The sequence below is a fragment of the Fundulus heteroclitus genome, unplaced genomic scaffold (genome assembly GCF_011125445.2).
Source record: "Fundulus heteroclitus isolate FHET01 unplaced genomic scaffold, MU-UCD_Fhet_4.1 scaffold_114, whole genome shotgun sequence".
In the NCBI taxonomy this organism is placed as follows: Eukaryota; Metazoa; Chordata; class Actinopteri; order Cyprinodontiformes; family Fundulidae; genus Fundulus; species Fundulus heteroclitus.
This window is the reverse complement of record NW_023396527.1, coordinates 596,408-621,791: the sequence shown is the minus strand read 5'-3', so window position 1 is coordinate 621,791 and position 25,384 is coordinate 596,408. Positions and strand designations below refer to the sequence as shown.

At 45.4% G+C, this 25,384-nt stretch overlaps 1 protein-coding gene across 2 annotated transcripts; it reads left to right on the top strand.

The window, feature by feature from the left end:
* The first annotated feature begins 7,099 nt into the window (after positions 1–7,099).
* LOC118558244 (ribonuclease inhibitor-like) lies at positions 7,100–25,382 on the top strand. Of its 2 annotated transcripts, XM_036128738.1 has the most exons (5): positions 7,100–7,443; positions 15,137–15,310; positions 21,742–21,918; positions 24,423–24,593; positions 25,250–25,382. In XM_036128738.1, exons 1-5 carry the CDS (start codon positions 7,388–7,390, stop codon positions 25,260–25,262), a joined length of 591 nt encoding a protein of 196 aa, XP_035984631.1. In that variant the 5' UTR covers positions 7,100–7,387; the 3' UTR covers positions 25,263–25,382. The 2 variants fall into 2 exon arrangements, with proteins under 2 accessions (XP_035984631.1, XP_035984632.1); XM_036128739.1 differs by lacking the exons at positions 7,100–7,443; positions 15,137–15,310 and adding an exon at positions 21,062–21,111.
* The last annotated feature ends 2 nt before the right edge of the window (positions 25,383–25,384 follow it).

Genomic DNA, 25,384 nt, shown 5'->3' with positions numbered 1-25,384 from the left:
GAGAACGCAGGGAGCATGGCAGAGAATGCAGCGAACACACAGGGAGCATGGCAGAGAACGCAGGGAGCATGGCAGAGAACGCAGCGAACACACAGGAAACATGGCAGAGAACGCAGGGAACACACAGGGAGCATGGCAGAGAACGCAGGGAATAGGCAGAGAACGCAGGGAGCATGGCAGAGAACGCAGGGAATATGGCAGAGAATGCAGGGAATAGGCAGAGAACGCAGGGAATAGGCAGAGAACGCAGGGAACATGGCAGAGAACGCAGGGAATAGGCAGAGAACGCAGGGAATAGGCAGAGAACGCAGGGAATATGGCAGAGAACGCAGGGAGCATGGTAGAGAACGCAGGGAACGCACAGGGAATATGGCACAGAACGCAGGGTATATGGCAGAGAACGCAGGGAATAGGCAGAGAACGCAGGGAATAGGCAGAGAACGCAGGGAATATGGCAGAGAAAGCAGGGAACATGGCAGAGAACACAGGGAACACACAGGGAACATGGCAGAGAACACAGGGAATATGGCAGAGAACACAGGGAACATGGCAGAGAACACAGGGAATATGGCAGAGAACACAGGGAATATGGCAGAGAACGCAGGGAACATGGCAGAGAACACAGGGAATATGGCAGAGAACGCAGGGAATATGGCAGAGAACGCAGGGAATATTGCAGAGAACGCAGGGAATAGGCAGAGAACGCAGGGAATATGGCAGAGAACGCAGGGAATACACAGGGAGCATGGCAGAGAACGCAGGGAATAGGCAGAGAACGCAGGGAACATGGCAGGGAACACACAGGGAGCATGGCAGAGAACGCAGGGAGCATGGCAGAGAACGCAGGGAACATGGCAGAGAACACAGGGAACATGGCAGGGAACACACAGGGAGCATGGCAGAGAACGCAGGGAATATGGCAGAGAACGCAGGGAACATGGCAGGGAACATGGCAGGGAACATGGCAGAAAACGCAGGGAATATGGCAGAGAACGCAGGGAACATGGCAGAGAACGCAGGGAACATGGCAGGGAACATTGCAGGGAACATGGAAGAAAACGCAGGGAATATGGCAGAGGATGCAGGGAACACACATGGAGCATGGCAGAGAACGCAGGGAGCATGGCAGAGAAAGCAGGGAACATGGCAGAGAACGCAGGGAACATGGCAGAAAACGCAGGGAATATGGCAGAGAACGCAGGGAATATGGCAGAGAACACAGGGAACATGGCAGGGAACATTGCAGGGAACATGGAAGAAAACACAGGGAATATGGCAGAGGATGCAGGGAACACACATGGAGCATGGCAGAGAACGCAGGGAGCATGGCAGAGAAAGCAGGGAACATGGCAGAGAACGCAGGGAACATGGCAGAAAACGCAGGGAATATGGCAGAGAACGCAGGGAATATGGCAGAGAACATGGCAGAGAACGCGGATGCCAAATTGCACCAGAGTTGCAGCGGTTTAATAACGATTGGTATCAATTGCTGAATTTAAAATGCACTTCATACTCCAACCAGTAGGTGGCAGCAATGCCACCACAAGCCCGGTGGCTACCGGCAACACCAGAAGAAGAAGAAAAGGAAAACAAACAGTAAAATGAAATACGTTCGCCTGAATAGAGGACGAACATGGGTGAATACATATTACCTGAGCTGGCTCCGGACGCATTAGCGAGTGAATGAGAGAGTAGATCCGGCTGAAAAGTTGCGGCCGGGACGAGCGGCAAGGTGGCGCCGCAAAGCAGATGAAAACCAGAGGAGGTCCCGGATGAGTCGGCGGATCCGCGAACCAAGAGCCAGCCCCACGCAAGGACGGATTACGGACCGGGCCAGTGGGGCCAGCGCCCAGGGGCCCTCTGGGGCCAGGGGCCCCGGGGGGGCCCGAGACCAAAACTGTTTCAACATATACGATACAATACATTGTTATTTCATAGGGCGTCTGATGAAAACAAGGAGGGAGTGGGGTCCCCTGACATTTGGCTACCAAGGGCCGTTTTAGGGCAGGGGTGGCGAGTGGGGGGTACTTCCTACCAGGGCCCTCTGACCAACCACAGGCCCCTAGGGTGCTTTTAGCGGGCTCCACAGCTGCTCCTGCTACCGTTTGTCCTACCTTAGCGGCAAGGGGCGTTGCTCATGAGATGGTGACGTCACGTGCGCGGTACGACATTGTAACTGCACGGATCTCAGCATGGATCTCAGATATGTCGTCAATGACAAGACTTCAAATAACAAATGTGTCACTTGTGATGTGTTAATTGTAAAATGAGACCTGTGTTTTACCATAGTAACAACCGGGGCTAAAAAAGGGGGAGAAACAAAGTGCTCTACCAAGTGCGATGTGTAATAAATTGGAGTAAAGAGAGAGCAACGGTCTTAAACTCTGGCATGAATGCAAAAGTGCTGTTTCATACAGATCCGAATTACAAGCAAATTCTACCCAGTAGCACAATTTTAATTTGGAGACAGATAATGAAACAACAAGTAGTTTTATTGTAGTAGCTGTGGCTGTGTATGTGTGTTTGTAACCCTGATATTATGTTCATTGGAAAACATATTTTTTTCAGCTTATTCAATGTTTTTTTTTTCCTTATTTCCTCACAATTTGGACCTAACATGTTTCATAAGCCCGCTGTAAAACATTCACTCTTAATATGTATTTACAATGATAAAACGTAATTTAATACTGCAATTAACACAGCATTTTTAATTTAGCCAACTCACTATCTTCCCTAATCTCTGTCTTCCTCTCCATGCCTCTGTCACACACATGCACACAGCATGCATTTTTTGTAGTAGATAGTGGCTGCCCCTCCTCCACTCTCTCACTCAGTCTAAACCTTAGCAAGTTGTTAATTTCATTGAACATATTGACAGTGTCTCCGATTGCGCTTAGTTTCAACAATTTAATTCTCTTTGCATTTTTGAATTTACATCATTTGAGATCGTGTGCATATAGCTGCACCTAGTATTTCTGCTAGGTTTCATTGAACTCTGGCTACTCCGTTGCGACACGAGTGGCTTAATGTGCCACGACCAGGCAGGCTATAATTGTTCAGAAAGACGTAAAGTGACAAACCGCTTCAATTTATTCACAATCCACAATAGCATGGTTTGTAAACTTTTTTTTGGGGGGGGGGGGGGGGGGCTGGACAAATTGTTTGCCCAGGGGCCCGGACTACCCTGGCTCCACGGAATCAGTTTGAGAAAGACCCCGGCACGCTAAGAAGCGAAGCTGACTGGAACTTAGACAGAGTCGGAAAGGAAGATGTGCGGCTATAATTCACCTCTTTAGAAAATCCCTCTTTAGGTCAGGGCTATTGAACTGATGGTCTGTGGGCCACTTCTGGTCCGCTGGTGATGGTAATCTGGGCCGTAAATGACTTCTTTGTGAAAACTAAATAAATCAGAGAAGATCAGAAACATTGTGTGAAAAACAGCCCAGATGAGCGGCATGGTTGACCAGCCTTGGTTTGTCTGCTGTTCACTTCCTAACCTCTAAGTAATAGGTTAGCTTTCATTGTTCTCTGAAACAGTCCACAACTATGTTTGTCTGCCAGTGTCTACGACTGTCACTGACATCTTCAACCCTTGGAGTAAGTTTGGGTGTGATATTTAATCAGAGTGAGACCTCCCATCGTGGTCAGATCTCTGAATAAAGGTTCCTCAGAGAAGTGAAGGACATCAAGCCTTGTGTGGAGAACTTTCTTCATCTTGGTGGCTGTCTAGCTTCACATAGTCTCCTGTTGTGAGGACAGCAGCAACAGTCCATGACAAGCCAAGCCTAACAACACCACAGTGTCTCTCAGGAGCCCTTTGGCTTGTTCCACTATGTTATGGAGCTGGAACAGAGTTAGAAGAGAAAGATTTCAGCTAACTAGATCCGCTATCATCACACCTCTCAACTTTTAGGGAAAGTTCAGAGTGAGATTATGTTCATTTTTTGGGCTGGGGGAGCGGTGGAGAATGGATCCAGTCAACTGCGTCTCATTTTTAACTGACTAGACATGGAAGTGGAGATGTTTTCCTTTGGTTAAAAAGGGAAAGAGGAGTGTCAACACCTTACTGTCCAGTTAGTGGGTTAAACAGAAAAACACCAAACTGTTCTCCTGTGATTGTTCCAACATACCAAGACTGCCTGATATGAGCAGAATCACGTCTGTTTAATCTCTATTCACAACATTTACGCTCAATATTGCACCTTCTCAACAAGTAAACGGCTCTGTGGTCCATGCCAGATTTCTGAGGAAAATCCAGTTTGCTCTGATTTTGGCTCATCTGCAGAAATTCTGTCTGCTGCAACCAAAACTCCACCTTCCTGAGTCCATTCAGCTGCTGCTTTATTCTTGCAAAATAGATTTTGTTACTAGATAGACCCGCATGAATGGATCACATGAAACAGACCCCACATGTACAAATAATCACTGAATAAAGTTATAAAGTAGTTGTAAGTTTCTGCCAGCATTATTACACTCCTTTTTTTAAATCAGAATCAGAAATACTTTAATAACTACAGGTTACTACATGCTGGTGCTAAATCTCACTGCAGAACATGTAAATAATTTAATGGCAATAAAATTAGAACCCTGAAAGATGTGCACATCTCTCAGTTCTTCCATAGCTGGACTGCTCGTCTGAAATAAAAATATGCTATACAGCTCTTTAAAAAAATCCATGTTGTAATTTCATGTAAGGGGGCTAAATCAGTTTGATCTAAACTAAGAAATCTAAAAGAAATGATGCTGTAACTTCATTCTTTTATTAAGCCATGTAGCTTGATATAACCTCAGGTTTTGGACATATATGTTGCTCACAGAGGTCAAGTGAACGCTGCAGCTTTTCAAGCTCTGCGTCTCACTGGTTATTAAGTGACTGTAGAAAAAACACTATTTGGTAACGTCTGGCACCAGCATAATTTATACTTAATGATAGCGGTGAGGAATCATTGAGGTGGGAGGATTTCCCCCCATTTGTGGACTGCATGTCAGAAATAAACAGTGAGGAAAAATGCATCAATAAAGAGAGTAAAGGGCTCCTTTAGAGGGAAGAGGAGGAATGAGGGTCTGAGCTGAAGCCCCTTCAGTTACAAGTCCCTTAATGACCCTTAAAAGTGGGCACCTAAATTACATGTAAGGTAATTATGTGCACCTTAATTCAAGCACAAGGTGACGCATCAACCCTCCAGACTAAGTGGAGTTAACGGAGCTCAGAAAGTGTTCATTTAGAGCGTATTTGATCCTGTCTACAGACACCAGGCTACAGACTTCAGCTGAAATGCTTTAGCTGCTGTCTAAGAGCTACTGGATGATTTATGGAGTTGGATTTCATCATCAACCATGATTGATCATTTAATGATGTTCACCATTAGACTGATTGACTGAAGGTTGTAACTCAGGAAATAACTGATTACTGAGCTCCTAATTAAAAGGAAACAGTGATTTTATCAGGCTGCAGCAAACAGAAACAGAGCAAAAGTAAAGCCACCCTTAGCAGCAGCAGCCTGTTGCTCTCCCAGCTCTGCTCTGATCTCAGCAGCACCTTTCACATTGCTATAGCAGACTGCAGCCTTGGGCCCTGAACCAATAACACATAACACACAGAAGCCAAACACTGATGCTCACCCACACACAGAACATCAGCCATGGCCTTGTGAAAGAGGGCAAAGTGGAGCCTGGTAGCAGGTGGAGCTTACCTGAAGCTGAGCCGGCCTTCTCCTTTGCCTCCATCTGCAGGTGTGAGTGGCTTTAATGCTCAGAGTGGCTCAGAGCTGATAGGTCTGGCTTTAAAACACAAGAGGAACCAGTCATGGCTGCACGCTGGATCAGAAAACAGATCTGCTAACCAGATACAGTCTAAAATGTCAATTAGACTGTTTAGAAGTTTTGTTCTCATTTCTTCTGCTTTCTTTTAACCACATGCGCCGTGTTTCTGTGCTGCACCGCTCTTACTGCCCCCCCCTCCCCTCCTAGGAGCCAGGTGCTTATATCAGCGGCCAGCCTTCAAAACGTGAATCACTACGTCTACGTTTAATGTTCCTCCACTCGTACCAAAATGTCCCAAATTAAATGAATAGGAGAGTCATTAGCTGTGTTTCATGCTCTTTTGTTTTTAACGACACAGAACCAGCGGTGCTTCAGTGGGCGTGGTTCCTTTAGCTTGAATTCAGGTGCGCAAAATTACATGTAATTTAGGTGCGCACTTTTAAGGGTAATTTTAAGGAACTTGTAACATCATGGGCTTTAGCTTAGATACATTTTTCATTCTCTTCCCTCTAAAGGAGCCCTTTACAGTCTTCATTTATGCATTTTCCCACCGTTTATCCCTCGCGTGCGACGCACCAGTGAGGTTAACCCACCAAATGAACATAATCTCACTCTTAATTTTTGGTAAAAATTGAGAGGTCTGGTGAGGATTAATATTTTGGCCGGTAAAAAATATGCCTGGCCGGTTGATTTTTACATCTACCGGCCAACTTGGCCGTCGAATCAGGAAGTTAATTTCGGACACTGGATCTAAGATGTCAAAGCTTTAGGACTTTCCTGTTAGTGGAACTGTAAAAAGAATTCAGAGTTCAAGTGTCACATATAAAATACATAATAATGAATAAATAATGAATTGAGCATAAATCTGAAAACATTGTCCACTAATCTACCATTTTAGTGTGTGGTGGCACAAGTGAGTCTAGAGTCAAGACATCTATCAATTTTAATATAATTATGTAGATATGATGATTATTATTATACTCAATGTTCACCTCCTGGTTTCTTTTTGATACATTACCAGTAATTTTACCCAGTTTGGTCACTTGCAGTAAAAGGAAGAGGCGTCACTTGTATGTATAGTTAGAGATGATTTGGAAGTGAGATGAAGCCAAAACAACCATAGTGTATTATCACTAGACTCACATATGTCTAGAGATAATCTGCTGATAATTTACATAGAGGAGACGGCCAAATGCTACCATGGACATCCATATAGATTTAGTCAGTTCTGTTGTTTTACTCCAGATGATCTTTCTTCATCTTTGTGGTTAAATGAAGCTTTTAACCAAAGCAGAGACACAGCAGCTCTGCAGTAGAACCAAGACCTGAAGAGACTGAAGAGATTCTCTGTGTGGGTCAAACAGGACATTGATGTGAAGAGCAGATGTTCATCTGATGATGACATCACTGTTTAGTCATCATCTTTTAGTCTGTTTATCAGTCTTTATTAGTCTGATTTAACTACAACTGATCTGATTCTTTCTCTCATCACAGACTAGTGGGCTGTAGTCTCACACAGACTGAATGTGAAGTTGTGGACTCAGCTCTGAAGTCCAACCCCTCCCTGACTGACCTGGAAATAGATCAGATCTATGATAGATGGAGAACCATTGGAGACTCTGAGATGAAGCGTCTCTGTGAGATCCTGGAGACTCCATTCTGTAAAGTAAAGACGCTGACGTAGGTTTTATCTTCACTGCTACTTTAAAACTTATTTTAATTAATAATTTTGTTCTGACATTTTTTCTTTACAGACAACCTGCTGTCCAAATGTTTTGCCTTGTCAATTATTTATTTTCTTCTTTGATATTTTCAGTATTGAACATTTAACACTTAAAATGCTTTGGACTGAAGAACAAAAATGAGGAGAATAAGTCAAATGATGTGAATTATTGATGGAGATGTTTTAATTTGATTTGGGAAAGATTTAGATAACAAGATCAGATGATTTATCTTTATTTTTAATTTCTTTGTCACATCTTTACATGAAACATTAATCTTTGTTCCTCCAGAGTAGTGCCAGGATCACATTCATACACATAAACAGTAAAATAAACATAATAAAACAGCATTATCTAAAAAATGAATGTCTGAGAAGAACAAAGAGAGAAAATGTAAAGTAAATCAAAGCGACGGCACCAGCAGGTTGCATGTTCTCCCTGTGCATGCGTGGGTTCTCTCTGGGTACTCCGGCTTCCTCCCACAGTCCTAAAACATGACTGTTAGCTTAACTGGCCTCTCTAAATCCTCCTTAGGTGTGAGTGTGTGTGTGAATGGTTGGTTGTCCTGTCTGTCTCTGTGCTGTCCTGTGATAGGCTGCTTACCTGTCCAGGTGAAGCCCGCCTCTCAGCCACTGACAGCTGCAGATAGACACCAGCAGCCCTCAGGACCCCAGCAGGGATAAGCCTGGTGGAAAATGGTTGGATGGACGGCACCAGCAGGTTCCAGCAGCTCAGCTTTGTCCTGAAGCTGCTGTTCTGTTGGTGCGGCTCAGAGAGGAACCGTCCTCTTCAGTCTGACAGCTCAATCAGACAGAACCAGAACCAGGAGCCAGCAGTGTGGCTATTAAAACTACAGCACAATATTGAAAAGTAAAAAGCTCTACTGCAGCAGACGCTCTCTGGACTCAGCGGTACCGTTCAGCAACAAGCCAACAAGTTTGAGCACCAAGAAGGAAAGCAAAGAAAAACTGAAGAATCATCATTTCTATTAGTCTGCAGACCATTTCTGCCTGGCAGACCATGATCCAGAGGAACATCTGGCTCCAGCTGTTCTCCTCCATCCTCCTCCTCCCAGGATGTGAAAAAGGAGGTGCTGGGAGCCCCATCAGCCCGGATGCTCTGTTGGCTCCTCACTTTAAATCGGCGCTGGAGAAGATCCAGAAGAACGCCGAGGAGTCAGAGACGCTTCAGGACCTGGTGAGGCCTCGCTCCGGGCCGACGTCCCTCGCTGGTCTGCCGGCTGCTTGGAGCACCGTGGCCAGCGTCAGGAGTTCAGGCGCTCCACGCCTCCTGGAGACTCCCTCTGCTCCTCCATCAGCCGCCTCCATCAGCCTCCTCCATCAGCCTCCTCCTCCATCAGCCTCCTCCTCCATCAGCCTCCTTCATCAGCCTCCTCCTCCATCAGCCTCCTACTCCTTCAGCCTCCTCCTCCATCAGCCGCCTCCTCCATCAGCCGCCTCCTCCATCAGCCGCCTCCTCCATCAGCCTCCCTCTGCTCCTCCATCAGCCTCCTCCTCCATCAGGCTCCTCCATCAGCCTCCTCCTCCATCAGCCTCCCTCTGCTCCTCCATCAGCCTCCCTCTGCTCCTCCATCAGCCTCCTCCTCCATCAGCCTCCTACTCCCTCTGCTCCTCCATCAGCCTCCCTCTGCTCCTCCATCAGCCTCCTCCATCAGCCTCCTCCTCCATCAGCCTCCTCCATCAGTCTCCTCCTCCATCAGCCTTCTCCATCAGCCTCCCTCTGCTCCTCCATCAGCCTCCTCCATCAGCCTCCTCCTCCATCAGACTCCTCCATCACCCTCCCTCTGTTCCTCCATCAGGCTCTTCCATCAGCCTCCTCCATCAGCCTCCTCCTCCATCAGCCTCCTCCTCCATCAGCCTCCTCCATCAGCCTCCTCCATCAGCCTCCTCCTCCATCAGCCTCCCTCTGCTCCTCCATCAGCCTCCTCCTCCCTCTGCTCCTCCATCAGCCTCCTCCCCATCAGCATCCTCCTCCATCAGCCTCCTCCCTCTGCTCCTCCATCAGCCTCCTCCTCCATCAGCCTCCTCCCTCTGCTCCTCCATCAGCCTCCTCCTCCATCAGCCTCCTCCCTCTGCTCCTCCATCAGCCTCCTCCTCCATCAGCCTCCTCCCTCTGCTCCTCCATCAGACTCCTCCCTCTGCTCCTCCATCAGCCTGCTCCTCCATCAGGACCCTCCTCCATCAGCCTCCTCCATCAGCCTCATCCTCCTCCTCCATCAGCCTCCTCCATCAGCCTCCTCCTCCATCAGCCTCCTCCTTCTGCTCCTCCATCAGCCTACTCCTCCATCAGCCTACTCCCTCTGCTCCTCCATCAGCCTCCTCCTCCATCAGCCTCCTCCCTCTGCTCCTCCATCAGCCTCCTCCTCCATCAGCCTCCTCCCTCTGCTCCTCCATCAGCCTGCTCCTCCATCAGGACCCTCCTCCATCAGCCTCCTCCATCAGCCTCATCCTCCTCCTCCATCAGCCTCCTCCTTCAGCCTTCTCCTCCTTCAGCCTCCTCCTCCATCAGCCTCCTCCTCCATCCGCCTCCTCCTACATCAGCCGCCTCCTCCTCCCTCTGCTCCTCCATCAGCCTCCTCCTCCATCAGCCTCCTCCTCCTCCCTCTGCTCCTAAATCAGCCTCCTCCATCAGGACCCTCCATCAGCCTTCTCCTCCTCCATCAGCCTCCTCCTCCTCATCATCTTCCTCCTCCTCTATCAGCCTGCTCCTCCTCCATCAGCCTGCTCCTCCTCCATCAGCCTCCTCCTCTATCAGCCTCCTCCTCTCCTCCCTCTGGTCCTCCATCAACTTCCTCCTCCATCAGCCTCAAAATCCTCCTCCCTCTTCTCCCTCTCTCCTCCTCCTCTCCTCCTCACAGACTGATCAGCAGAGCCTCCACACTGCACCTCCTCTCTCCTCCATGGTTCAGAGGAGTCATGGAGGCGGTTCTAGCGTCTCCAGAGCAGAGCGCTGCACCTCCTCTCTCCTCCATGGTTCAGAGGAGTCATGGAGACGGTTCTAGCGTCTCCAGAGCATAGCGCTGCACCTCCTCTCTCCTCCACGGTTCAGAGGAGTCATGGAGACGGTTCTAGCGTCTCCAGAGCAGAGCGCTGCACCTCCTCTCTCCTCCATGGTTCAGAGGAGTCATGGAGACGGTTCTAGCGTCTCCAGAGCAGACCGCTGCACCTCCTCTCTCCTCCACCACGGTTCAGAGGAGTCATGGAGACGGTTCTAGCGTCTCCAGAGCAGAGCGCTGCACCTCCTCTCTCCTCCATGGTTCAGAGGAGTCATGGCAAGGCAAGGCAAGGCAAATTTATTTATATAGCACAATTCAGTACAGAGACAATGCAAAGTGCTTTACATGATTAAAATATTGGAAAATAAAACAGAATAAAAGCAAGTAGGGATAGTGTAGAAACAAAAAAGAACATTTGAAAACAGTAAAACATTTTAACTTGAACATTCAAAGGCAATTCTAAACAAATGTGTTTTTAATCTTGATTTAAAGGAACTAAGGCTTTCTGCACTTTTACAGTTTTCTGGAAGTTTGTTCCAGATAAGTGGAGCATAGGAACTAAATGCTGCTTCTCCTTGTTTAGTTCTGGTTCTAGGTATGCAGAGTAGGCTGGAGCCAGAAGACCTGAGTGGTCTGGAGGGTTTATACAATGATAACAAGTCTGTGATGTATTTAGGTGCTAAGCCATTTAGAGATTTATAGACTAACAGAAGTATTTTAAAGTCTATTCTCTGAGATACAGGGAGCCATTGTAAGGACTTTAGAACGGGGGTTATGTGCTCTACTTTCTTAGTCTTAGTGAGAACGCGGGCAGCAGCGTTCTGGATCAGCTGCAGCTGTCTGATCCACTTTTTAGGCAGACCTGTAAAAACACCGTTGCAGTAATCAATTCTACTAAAAATAAACGCATGGATTAGTTTTTCCAGATCCTGCTGAGACATCAGTCCTTTAATCCTAGAAATGTTCTTCAGGTGGTAGAAAGCTGACCTTGTAATTGTCTTTAGATGCTTTTGGAGGTTCAGGTCTGAGTCCATCACTACTCCCAGATTTCGGGCCTGATCAGTGGTTTTTAGCTGAAGCGACTGAAGCTGTGTGCTAACTTTTGATCTCTCCTCTATTGGTCCAAATATTATTACTTCTGTTTTGTTTTTGTTCAACTGAAGAAAATTTTGACACATCCATGCATTGATTTCTTCTAGGCATTTACTCAGTGCTTGAATTGGTTCATAGTCACCTGGTGACATGGTGATGTAGAGCTGTGTGTCGTCTGCATAGTTATGGTAGCTGATGTTGTTATTTTTTATTATCTGGGCTAGAGGGAGCATGTAGATATTGAAGAGGAGGGGACCCAGGATGGACCCTTGGGGAACCCCACATGTGATTTTTGTAATCTTCGATGTAAAGTTACCTACTGATACAAAAAGTAACCGTCTCTGGAGACGGTTCTAGCGTCTCCAGAGCATAGCGCTGCACCTCCTTTTTCCTCCACGGTTCAGAGGAGTCATGGAGACGGTTCTAGCGTCTCCAGAGCAGAGCGCTGCACCTCCTCTCTCCTCCATGGTTCAGAGGAGTCATGGAGACGGTTCTAGCGTCTCCAGAGCAGACCGCTGCACCTCCTCTCTCCTCCACCACGGTTCAGAGGAGTCATGGAGACGGTTCTAGCATCTCCAGAGCAGACCGCTGCACCTCCTCTCTCCTCCACCACGGTTCAGAGGAGTCATGGAGACGGTTCTAGCGTCTCCAGAGCAGAGCGCTGCACCTCCTCTCTCCTCCACGGTTCATAGGAGTCATGGAGACGGTTCTAGCGTCTCCAGAGCAGAGCGCTGCACCTCCTCTCTCCTCTTTCTCGGTTCAGAGGAGTCATGGAGACGGTTCTAGCATCTCCAGAGCAGAGCGCTGCACCTCCTCTCTCCTCCACGGTTCAGAGGAGTCATGGAGACGGTTCTAGCGTCTCCAGAGCAGAACGCTGCACCTCCTCTCTCCTCTTCCACGGTTCAGAGGAGTCATGGAGACAGTTCTAGCGTCTCCAGGGCAGAGCGCTGCACCTCCTCTCTCCTCCACGGTTCAGAGGAGTCATGGAGACAGTTCTAGCGTCTCCAGAGCAGAGCGCTACACCTCCTCTCTCCTCCACGGTTCAGTGGAGTCATGGAGACGGTTCTAGCGTCTCCAGAGCAGAGCGCTACACCTCCTCTCTCCTCCACGGTTCAGAGGAGTCATTGAGACGGTTCTAGCGTCTCCAGAGCAGAGCGCTACACCTCCTCTCTACTCCACGGTTCAAAGGACTCATGGAGACGGTTCTAGCGTCTCCAGAGCAGAACGCTGCACCTCCTCTCTCCTCCTCCACGGTTCAGAGGACTCATGGAGACGGTTCTAGCGTCTCCATAGCAGAGCGCTGCACCTCCTCTCTCCTCTTCCACGGTTCAGAGGAGTCATGGAGACAGTTCTAGTGTCTCCAGGGCAGAGCGCTGCACCTCCTCTCTCCTCCACGGTTCAGAGGAGTCATGGAGACGGTTCTAGCGTCTCCAGAGCAGAGCGCTGCGCCTCCTCTCTCCTCCACGGTTCAGAGGAGTCATGGAGACGGTTCTAGCGTCTCCAGAGCAGAGCGCTACACCTCCTCTCTCCTCCACGGTTCAGAGGAGTCATGGAGACGGTTCTAGCGTCTCCAGAGCAGAGCGCTACACCTCCTCTCTCCTCCACGGTTCAGAGGAGTCATTGAGACGGTTCTAGCGTCTCCAGAGCAGAGCGCTACACCTCCTCTCTACTCCACGGTTCAAAGGACTCATGGAGACGGTTCTAGCGTCTCCAGAGCAGAACGCTGCACCTCCTCTCTCCTCCTCCACGGTTCAGAGGACTCATGGAGACGGTTCTAGCGTCTCCATAGCAGAGCGCTGCACCTCCTCTCTCCTCTTCCACGGTTCAGAGGAGTCATGGAGACAGTTCTAGTGTCTCCAGGGCAGAGCGCTGCACCTCCTCTCTCCTCCACGGTTCAGAGGAGTCATGGAGACGGTTCTAGCGTCTCCAGAGCAGAGCGCTGCGCCTCCTCTCTCCTCCACGGTTCAGAGGAGTCATGGAGACGGTTCTAGCGTCTCCAGAGCAGAGCGCTGCTCTCCTGTCAGAACTGCAGGAAGTCCTGGATAAAGACGTCATTTCCAGGGTTCTCCACGGGGTTCTATTGCCTTTATTTACTGGTTCTGATCACAGAGAGACGGTTCCACATGCTGACAGTCAGACAGCTGCTGGAGAACGTTCTCCAGAACCACTGGTTCTCCTCCATAGATCTGAAGGACTACTTCCATGTTCCATCATCCCCAAACACAGGAAGTATCTGCGCTTCTCCTTCCAGGGGATTCCCTGTCACTACAACCTGCCGTTGGGTTCCTCTCTGGTTCCACGCACGTTCTCCAGATGCCGCTGCGCTCTGCAGGGATGAGAATCCTCTTTTATGTGGACCACCTGCTCTTGCTGGCTCGGTCCAGAGAGGAAGCGGCGGTGCAGACCAGAGCTCTGGCTCCACAGCTGACAGAACTGGGTTCTCCATAAAGTGCTAAAAGGTTGTGTTCTGCGTCCCAGCTGCTAGGAGCTAAACTGGGCCACCATGAGAGCCCAGAGCAGACGCTGTCAGCGCTGCTCCGCCGGGTCACACCTCCACACAGTGACAGCTCTGTCCGTCATGCGGCTGCTGGGGATGACGTCAGCGGCCCACCTGCTGCTTCCGCTGGCTCTGCTTCATAGGAGGCGCCTGCCTGCAGAGATGCTTCACCCGCCTGCGCAGAGACCCTGTGGCCAGAAGAGGCAGAGGATGACTGCAGTCCCTCCGTCAGTGGGAGCCCACCTGGCCCACTGGGGAAACCCCCCCACTGTGTCAGAGGGAGTTGCCCTCAGCAGACCAGAGTCACACGTCCCGGTGTTCACAGACGCTGTCAGGCTGGGAGGAAGGTGTCTGTCCCAGGTAGTGGCAGAGAAGTGGCCACACCACATGTCTCTCCACATAAAGGTGCTGAAGCTGACTCAGCATTTTGCTCCTCCATCTGCTGCGGGACCAGCAGCTTCTGATCCACACCCACAACAGGCTCACAGCAGCGGCATAAAGCGCCAAGGCTGCTGCTTTAGCTTGAAGATGAATCCAGAACAATGTGAGCTGAAACTCTGTTAAATGATCCATGTTTAGAACATTCTGGCTCTGAGAACCACTGTTCTAGCAGAACCCTGAGCCAGACTAGAAGACAGCAGCATTTTAAACAGACGCCAGAGCCATCAGACTTAAATATCCAGCAGCAGCAAGTGATCATGGATGGATTTATGTTCAAGGAGAGTTTATTGTTGGCTGCTAATCTCCAAGCTCTAGTGCCCCCCCCCCCAACCCTAAGCCCAGAACATCTTCATCAGCAGCCGCCACTGCTGAGAACCACACCTTGATCTGGACCTTCACACGTCATGATAACATGTTCTGGTTCTGCTGGCTTTAACTCTTTAAATCAGTTCTACTGGATCACATATCAGACATCAGTTCATCATGTTTCTGGCACTTTTACATTCAGGGACATTCATTTTCTACATTTGATCATTTATTTGTTCATGTTTCAGTTTTAACCTGCATCCTGGTGGCTTCAGCTCACATCTTTCATTCTTTATTCAGATTGATGGGCTGCAGTTTGTCAGAGATCAGCTGTAAGCATCTGGTCTCTGCCCTGAAGTCCAACCCGTCCCATCTGACAGAACTGGACCTGAGTCAGAACAACCTGAAAGATGGTGGAGTGAAGGAGCTCTGTGGTTTCCTCCAGACTCCCCTCTGCAAACTACAGACACTGAGGTCAGACTCCATGTTTTAGTTCTGATATCTGTGATGTGAAAGTTGTGTTGACACTAAACTGCAGACATCTGGCTGATATTCTACTGATCCACACTGAGGATCTTCATGGTAAAGTCTGCTTTCTTCTTCACTGCTTTGCTCCACTTAAAGTTTCTTTCTTTTTCTAACTTCCTGTCAGCATTTATTCAATAATCAGCAGAAAACATGAAACAATGAGCTGAATTTCAGTTTAGAGTTGCAGCTTTTATCCAGAACTGAGGAAGAGGAAGAGAGAAGAAATAAAATGCTGATGTTTCATTTATTTGAAGGTTTTTAATCTCTTTAAACCTTCATCAGGTCAGTTTTTCTCCATTTTCTACAGGATGATGTTAAAATAATTGAATAAGTGGATGTAATTGAGCTGAAAAGCAAAGTTCAGATCTTGTATTGTAATAAATCTTTGCTGAGTTTGTTCCTGGACTTGGAGCCAGTTTTTAATGTTGTCTCTCTGTGTAACTGAGTCTGAGCCCTGATCTCAGGTCAGAAGCGGACAGCATTGGGACCCCCAGTGTGTAGAAATGCCCCTCATGTGAAGCGGCTCACAGGGGATTCAAGCCAGTTTAGAAAAGTCAATTTCAGCTCCTGGAATCTGTGTGACAGGAACAAATCTATAATCCCTGATTGATGCTTCAGCACTTTTAGAAGCTCTGCAAGGATTTTACTGACTAAAACACTCAGACACAACATGTCACAGTAGCAGGTTCTGCTTCTGGGAGCTTCAGCTCCTAAAGTCAGTTTACATGAAATATTCTCCATCACATCATGTTTTTATGGCTGTGGAATCATTAAAATAGTTCATTTATCTGCATTAATCTCCATTTGTTCATAGTTCCTCCACTAAAATCTTTCTTATCAACAGCCGACATCTTTTATAAACTCTTATTTTCCCCTTACTGTAGAGCGTGGATGTTGGGCTTCACCTTGTGGATGAAATGATGTGTAAAGGCCAGTTTAAGTAGCAGCTTGAGGGCTGCGTAGATGGAGCTCAGAATAATACGTGTGCCCACATCGCCATCTTACCGGGGATCAAATGAAGGAGTATGGTAAACTCAATAAGCTAAACACAAAGGCAGAAAATCAAGACAACAAACAGAATGGTCTGTTTCTGAGGCTGAAGGAGAAACAGTTGTGATGACAGAGTTTAAAATAGTCTTAAACGCTCAAAGAGGGTGTGTCCTTTGGTAAGTGGAATCTGATCAAACTTACTAAAGAAATCAACTCACTGGTTGGAAAAGTGAGAAATGTTAAAGTGTTAAGGGATGGATCTTTGCTGATCATTTGTAATGATGTTAAACAAAAAGAAAGGGCTCTGAATATAAAAAGTCCTAGGTGAGAATGTGAGGGGGAGAATGTTAGATAACAGGAAATATGTGTGCGGTTTTATTTCAGGTTATTTCTCCTGATGTTGATGACATTAAATCTAATTTATCAGGAGGGAAAGTAGTTGAAGTCAAACGGTTGAAAAGAAACAAAATGGAGAAAGGAGTGATAGTTTTTCTATCATGCTAAAGTTTGAAGAGAAAACTCTAGCAGACAAAGTGTTTGTGGGATATATGAGTTCTGATGTTAAACCATTTATTCCTCCACCACTGCGGTGCTTTAAATGTCAAAGATGTGGACATGTGGCGGCAGAATGCAGGGAAACAGAAGTGTGGGAGATGTGCTGGGGATGATGAGTATGGAAATGTGAGGAAGGAGCTCCTTTGAGATGTTGTAATGGTGGAGGTGGACATAGTTCAGGTTTCAGGGGATGTGTAGCTAGTAAAAGAGCTGTGGAAGTACAGAAAGTTAAAATCACTGCTGGGATCACTGATGCAGAAGCAGCTAAAAAAGTGCCTGTTCCACCAATGATGCAGCCAAAGAAAGTGACAGGGCTAGAAGAAGGAAGTTCTGATTGTCTGAAGGCACCAAGATTAAAGATGACACTCTACTCATGAAGAAAGAGCATTTGGTTTATTCATGGTGGAGGTTATAAATTACACTGCTCAAAGGAAAACAGAAAAAAATCAATAATTGTGAAGGCAGCCCAAAAGTATCTTGATTTTAAGAATGCTAGCTGGGAATCAATTAAGGAGAAACTGAATGAGACACAATCTTCTCTGCCTCAATCATGCAGTGGTGGCCCTTCTTCATGTTAGTTATATTCCAGTGGAAGGAAAGAAGTCTCATTAGTGATGGTCTAGAGTTTAAGAAATACATTTCTGATCTGATAATTAAGCCTCATCTGATTTACATTCAGGAAACTTGGCTTAAGCCCCAATTAGATTTTATAATTCCTGGATATACAACAATTAGGAATGATAGAAAGGAAAGACAATGTGGTGGGGGGGGGGGGGCAATATTTGTGTTAAATGGTATAAGATATAAAGTGGAATGAATAGGGCAGAATTATGAATCAACAGTTGTTAAGATCTGGATAGGAAATGGTCAGATTTCAGTGATTAATCTATATAATTGTAGCAGGAAGTTGACCATTGAAGATCTTAATGAAGTAAATGAAGAGCATGAAGGAAAGACTGTATGGTGTGGTGATTTCAGTTCACATCATGTTTTATGGGGCAGTCTAAATACAGATGCAGATGGATTGGTCACTGAAGAGTTTCTAGAATTACATTCACTGCTCTGTGTTATAAAGCTTTTAAATTGGTAAGGAGTTGCCATACTTCTGAGGCATTAATTCAGTATAAGAAAGCTCAAGCTATAGTTAGGAAGACTGTTAGAGCAGCTAAGAAGGCATGTTGGAGGCAGTATTGTAATTCTATTGGAGGAGAAACCAAGTTATCTGAGGTATGGAGAGTTATTAAGAAAGTTAATGGTGTTAGAAGAACTTTTCCTTACCTGTTCTAGAATTTAACGGGAAAATAGCTGTTAGTGATAAAGAAAAAGCAGTTATTAGCAGAAACGTTAATTAAAGTACATAGTTCAGAAAATGTATCTGAAGATATAACGAGTTATAATTAGAAGATTTTAGCTGAAAATCCAGGAGTCACTAATAAGAGAATGGTTACAAATCAAGATCTAGATCTGCCTTTTACTTTGTATGAGCTGACAAAAGCTATTTATAATGTTAAACAGTCAACACCAGGAAAAGATGCAGTTTGTTCTATAATGCTTAAACATTTAAATGATAGATCTCTGACTGTTCTTTTAAAACTGTTTAATCTGATGTGGGAGACGGGGATTATTCCTGCAGCATGGAAACAGTCAGTTATAATTCCTGTGTTGAAGCAGGTAAAAATGCAGCAGAGCCTTCAGACTATAGGCCTATAGCTCTGACATCTCAATTAGGGAAAACTATGGAGAGAATTGTAACAGAATATCATCTTTTCTAGAAAGTAAACATTTATTCTGTCCTTTTCAAAGTGGTTTTCATAAAGGGAGAAATACGATGGATGCAGTTCTGTGCCTGGAGTCAGAAGTAAGGAAAGCTCAAAGAAATAAAGAAATAGTGATAGCTGTGTTCTTTGACATAGAAAAGGTGTTTGAGATGTTATGGAAAGAGGGATTATTGATTAAATTAGAAAAACTTGGCCCAAGTGGTAGGAGTATAACTGGGTTTTAGATTTTCTGTTTGGTAGAGAAATAGAAGTTAGAGTTGGGGCTGCTTTCTCTACTAGATATATTGTTGAGAATGGTAGCCCACAAGGCAGTGTGTGTAGCCCAATTCTGTTTAATATTATGATAAATGACATTTCTGATGAGATAGATGGTAGTATAGGGAAATCTTTATTTGCAGATGATGGGCTCTGTGGGTGAGGGTCAGAATCTGATATGTTTGCAGAAAAAGATGCAGGAGGCCATTTTGAAAGTGGAAGGTTGGTAAATAAATGATTTAGAATGTCAGATGCAAAGTCCCAAGTTATTAGTTTTATAGAAGACATCAGGAAGTTAATTTAACTCTTTATAATCAGAGGCTTGAACAAGTGAATAAAGTCAGGTTTTAGGGGTCATCTTTGATGAAAAGTTAACCTGGAAACAGCAGATAGAATTAGTTCAAAATAGATGTAAAAATAAATAATTTGCTGAGTTGTCTTTGTGGACAGGAATGGGAGCTTCAAGAAGTGCTGTTGGCAGTTTATCAGGCTCTCATGAGATCTTCCTTGGATTATGGCTGTATAGCATATATGCAGTGTGTGATTTGCAAAAAAACCACAGGGGGAGATAATTTCTAAAGTTTTATTAATGAATAAAAGTTTTATTAATAATGGTTAGCTAGCAGGTGCTCTTTCGGGTAGCTAGTTAGATCCAGTAGGTTAGATTATTTAAAGTTGCGCCATCTACTGTCGGGACTAACCGCTTTGAGCAGAAAACATAATAATACTCTTTAAAAACAAACAAAAATTAAAGTTTACAAATGTGAAGGACACAAGACATCTATTAATATAAATTTTGAAAAATCCATAATATTAAGGGGTTAAAGCAAAAATCAGGGGCCGGAGTGTAGGAGCCAATTATGTTTTGTTATTAATTAAAGTTGTATTTTTTGTGTATAATCTAGTGAAGGTTATTTATTTTACTTTATTGTTTGATATTTATTTTGAGATTATGTGTTGGTTATTTAGTTTTCTTTGCTTCTGGTTAGTTATGAGTAATTTGGGTGGATTAAGTTTATTAATAGGCTGTCAGTGGAAGGACCAGCATGCATCTGGGTGGACGTTTGTTTTTTTACCAGCGCAAGAGAAGCAGGGAGAGAAATGTTTGTCAATTTCTGTTTGCTTGCTTCCAAGAGAGAAATAAACCACAAACTAAACGACTTTACCTGGAAAACATATTTATTTTTGCCTGCGTAAATTACTCGTCCAAGGTGCATTTGTGGCCCTTGTGGATTATTGGAGATGTCAAAGCTGGGCCACAGCATCACTTATTCGTTCAGCTACATAATAAGAAATGTTTAGTTTGTCTGGATTCCTGCTCATGTAGGTATAGAAGGAAATGCAGAAGTAGATATATCAGCTAAACAGGCCCTGAAATCAGATATTATTAACTTAAGTGTTCCTTTAAGCAAAAGTGAGGGAAAATCTATGAATCAAAATAAAATCCATAAAGTTTGGCAGGAACAATGGGCTAATCATGACACTGGTAGAGATTTATATGAAATTCAAAAGACTGTGGGGGGTAATAGTTGTATGAATGGAAGGCAGAAAGAAGAGGTAGAACTTAATAGTTCTCTTTCCAGAACAGGGGAACATGAAACAGGGACTTCTAATCACTGTATGCAGACGGAACCAGTGGATCATGTCCTATTAGAATGTAATTACAGGAAAGTCAGCATTTAAAGTCGATACTAAATAGAGGAAAATAGGATTTTCTATGCTTAATCTTTTAGGAAATTAATCACATTCTGTTAAAAATTAGATATTTAAAAAACACTGGGGTATTTAATCGTATTTAAAGTGTGTATGTATGTGTGTATGCATGTGAATACACACACATACATACACATGTGATGTGTGATTACTAATACATTGAAGTATTATTAATTTCCCTCTGAGATCATTGATGACCACACTCCAGTCTGGTAAGTGGCGGTAAATGCACCTTAACTTGGTTGCCATCCACCAATAAAAACAAAAGAAGAAGAAGCAGAAGTGTAATTTCCTACAGAGAGGGAGTCATTGAATGCATCGTGAGTCTGGCTCAGAGAGCTCAGCAGGAGAAAACATCTCCATGTTAAGCTGCTTGTCTTTGGACTATAAACAGTAATGTGTGCCGTGGTTTGTCCCCACGATGATCCACAGTGAGGAAGTGAGCTTCAGTCTGAGGTAGAAGACGCTGAAGCTTTGTGGACTGTGTTTAGCCGCTAGCTTAGCATAGCAGCTAGCCGATGCTAACAAGCTGGCTGATGGACTCTAGGCTGCTGCTTTAGCTTGAAGATGAATCCAGAACAATGTGAGCTGAAACTCTGTTAAATGATCCATGTTTAGAACATTGTGGCTCTGAGAACCACTGTTCTAGCAGAACCCTGAGCCAGACTAGAAGACAGCAGCATTTTAAACAGACGCCAGAGCCATCAGACTTAAATATCCAGCAGCAGCAAGTGATCATGGATGGATTTATGTTCAAGGAGAGTTTATTGTTGGCTGCTAATCTCCAAGCTCTAGTGCCCCCCCCCCCAACCCTAAGCCCAGAACATCTTCATCAGCAGCCGCCACTGCTGAGAACCACACCTTGATCTGGACCTTCACACGTCATGATAACATGTTCTGGTTCTGCTGGCTTTAACTCTTTAAATCAGTTCTACTGGATCACATATCAGACATCAGTTCATCATGTTTCTGGCACTTTTACATTCAGGGACATTCATTTTCTACATTTGATCATTTATTTGTTCATGTTTCAGTTTTAACCTGCATCCTGGTGGCTTCAGCTCACATCTTTCATTCTTTATTCAGATTGTATAGCTGCAGTTTGTCAGAGATCAGCTGTAAACATCTGGTCTCTGCCCTGAAGTCCAACCCGTCCCATCTGACAGAACTGGACCTGTGTGACAACAAAGACCTGAAAGATGGTGGAGTGAAGGAGCTCTGTGGTTTCCTCCAGACTCCCCTCTGCAAACTACAGACACTAAAGTAAGACTCCATGTTTTAGTTCTGATATCTGTGATGTGAAAGTTGTGTTGACACTAAACTGCAGACATCTGGCTGATATTCTACTGATCCACACTGAGGATCTTCATGGTAAAGTCTGCTTTCTTCTTCACTGCTTTGCTCCACTTAAAGTTTCTTTCTTTTTCTAACTTCCTGTCAGCATTTATTCAATAATCAGCAGAAAACATGAAACAATGAGCTGAATTTCAGTTTTGAGTTGCAGCTTTTATCCAGAACTGAGGAAGAGGAAGAGAGAAGAAATAAAATGCTGATGTTTCATTTATTTGAAGGTTTTTAATCTCTTTAAACCTTCATCAGGTCAGTTTTTCTCCATTTTCTACAGGATGATGTTAAAATAATTGAATAAGTGGATGTAATTGAGCTGAAAAGCAAAGTTCAGATCTTGTATTGTAATAAATCTTTGCTGAGTTTGTTCCTGGACTTGGAGCCAGTTTTTAATGTTGTCTCTCTGTGTAACTGAGTCTGAGCCCTGATCTCAGATCAGAAGCGGACAGCATTGGGACCCCCAGTGTGTAGAAATGCCCCTCATGTGAAGCGGCTCAGAGGGGATTCAAGCCAGTTTAGAAAAGTCAATTTCAGCTCCTGGAATCTGTGTGACAGGAACAAATCTATAATCCCTGATTGATGCTTCAGCACTTTTAGAAGCTCTGCAAGGATTTTACTGACTAAAACACTCAGACACAACATGTCACAGTAGCAGGTTCTGCTTCTGGGAGCTTCAGCTCCTAAAGTCAGTTTACATGAAATATTCTCCATCACATCATGTTTTTATGGCTGTGGAATCATTAAAATAGTTCATTTATCTGCATTAATCTCCATTTGTTCATATTTGCTCCACAGTTGCTGCTGACTTGTTTGTTTTCTGTGAAACTTGAATAATTTGGCTGCAGAAGCTGAGTTTGTATTGATGGAGCTGCTGGTGGAGCTGACAGAGGTGAAGAGCTGAAGTCAGCAGGGCTGTCATTTAGAAAGCTTGCTGACACTAAATGGAGCTGAAATGTGCGTACGCCACTTTCCAGCAGAAGTTAGGATCTCTAAAAATGAACTTAGGGGAAAATGTGTGGTCCTCATGCCAGCTCTGACCCAGGCGTACGCTCATTTTGGAGACGGGGAAACTGGAGACGCAGATGGTGAAGTGGTGAATTACAGCCAACCTGCATGAGGATTCCTCTCAGACGTTCACTTTCACTCCATATCAGACTTTAATCAGAGATCATCTTGATCAGAAGCATTAAAACCTCAGTATTATTCATTCTGCTGCTGGTGACTCTTAAATCCATCTGGGACATTTCAGATAAATCTAAATGCCCATAAGCCATCTTAAATCTTAAATCAAAGTCTGCTAACATCTTCTCTGGGTTTTCTACCTTCACATTCCTCTCTCCAATCATCACCAGGGTGACGTGTTCCACAGATTATTGTGACCAGGTGAGCAGCAATCACTTTAATTGCTGCAAACAGTCAAACACACTCGTGCGTAATGCTGCTGGCTGGATGCATTGGCACTGCTGGAAGACCGTGCAGATGGAGAATTGAGGAAACGCGCTTTCAGGGATCAAAGATTTCCTGGCCAATAATGAGGACTGGCCAATATCCTGCTTCTGACTCCCAGCATGCATTGTGCTGTTCCCCACAGGGGAAAGTGGCTCCACCTCCCTGTGAGGAGGTGAAAGGCAGCTCTCCACCCCCCAGAGAGCAGAGAAGGAGGCTTTCTGCTCACACCCAGGCAGTGCTCACCTTTTTAGGGGGGGGGGGGGACCTCTCTCCTCTGAATGTGGATCTGAACCCACAGCCACAGGGGAATTTCACCACGGAGCACAGCGTGGTTTACTTTTTAACAACTTATTTTAACAGCTTCTTAACAACTTGTTTTAATGTGGACAACATCTGAGCTTTTACCTCTGATTTCCACATTTAATAAACGCCTCTCTGGGAAATTTTCCCAACGTTTCTTTGCTTTTTCTCCTTGGCTGCCACGTCACCATGATGAAAAAATGATCAGCTGACACATTTTCTACACATTAACATTCATGAGGTGCTTTGCATCGAGCGTTTCTGCTTGAATCTGGGCGTGTAGAGGGCAGAACCTGAGCCAGAACCTGGTACCAAATGTATCGCTACAGCTGGGATCTAGAAAGGAAAATGGCTGCTGCTGTGTCTGAGCATGGTTTGATTCATCTGAATATTTTTACCATACTCCATTTTCTTTTTCTTGGCGTTCACTTTTAGTACGGATTCCACACAAAGTTTCTAAATGAGAGCCAGGACTGTAAAAACTGCTAAACAAGTTTTAACTGTTGAAAGTTCTGATATTGTTGATTGTTGAAGAGCTGAAGTCAGCAGGTCTTTATTGAAGCAGCAGCTTGTTGTCATTAATATTAATGAGAGTTCTTTAACTGGTTCTGTTGGACTGTTAGAACCTGCATCCTGGTGGCTTCAGCTCACATCTTTCATTCTTTATTCAGTTTGTGGGACTGCAGTTTGTCAAAGATCAGCTGTGAACATCTGGTAACGGCGCTGAAGTCCAACCCGTCCCATCTGACAGAACTGGACCTGACAGAGAACAACCTGAAGGAGTCAGATGTTCAGCAGCTGCAGGATCTTGTAAAGAGTCCAGACTACAAACTGAAAACTCTGTAAGTAGATGGTTGGAGTGAGTCCAGCTGCTGTCAGCAGAACTGTTCTGAACCCAGTTGGTACCAAAGCAAAGATCCAGTGTTTCCAGTAAAGCTGCAGCTTCTCAGTGGGAGGAGAATGGTGACAGGCTTCCTGATTGGACACAAAGACAACAATGAGCCAATCAGAGGAGCCAGCAGCTTGTTGTCTTCCTGTCTTTGTGTCCATGTGAAGATGACTGTTGTTGTTGTGTTCATGTCTTCCAGCTGACAGCCTTCCACCATGTCTAGAGACAGTGGTCCTCATTCATCAAGCTGTGGAGCATCAGATCTGATCTCAGACTCTTTGTTCTCTCATTTCAACAGCAAACAGCTGATCAGTTTCATCTTAGTCACAGCTCTGAGATCAGTCTGACTGCAGCCTGCAAATCACTGATTTCACAGCCCATCATTCCATTTAGTCACCATGTGGTCTTTCTACAGAGCACAAGCTCTGCTGAAGTCCACTCAGCACATCTGGACATGTGTCCTTCTCTCACTAGTTTCATCCAGATGTGTTCAGGGACAGCCTCCATGTTTCTTAGTCAGCTGATGTTTCAGGAACAGATGTTCATGTTCAGCTTCCAGAGGCTGAAACACTCACTGATCTCCTCTGTTGCTCCTTCTTCTCTCTGCAGGAGGTGGAACTGATGATCTTAGTGGAGGAGAGAAGCTGAGCTGTCCTGATGATCCAGAGGTTGAAGCTGCAGCAGTTTGACTTTAAAGAGACTCTGACTGGATCCTGATGATGAACTCTGACCTTAGAGATGTTG

Coding starts and splice junctions, on each gene's coding strand:
- LOC118558244 (XM_036128738.1), top strand. CDS start 7,388: ATGAAGCGTCTCTGTGAGATCCTGGAGACTCCATTCTGTAAAGTAAAG. Junction 7,444..15,136: donor TGTAAAGTAAAGACGCTGAC/GTAGGTTTTATC, acceptor TTCTTTATTCAG/ATTGATGGGCTGCAGTTTGT. Junction 21,919..24,422: donor TGCAAACTACAGACACTAAA/GTAAGACTCCAT, acceptor TTCTTTATTCAG/TTTGTGGGACTGCAGTTTGT.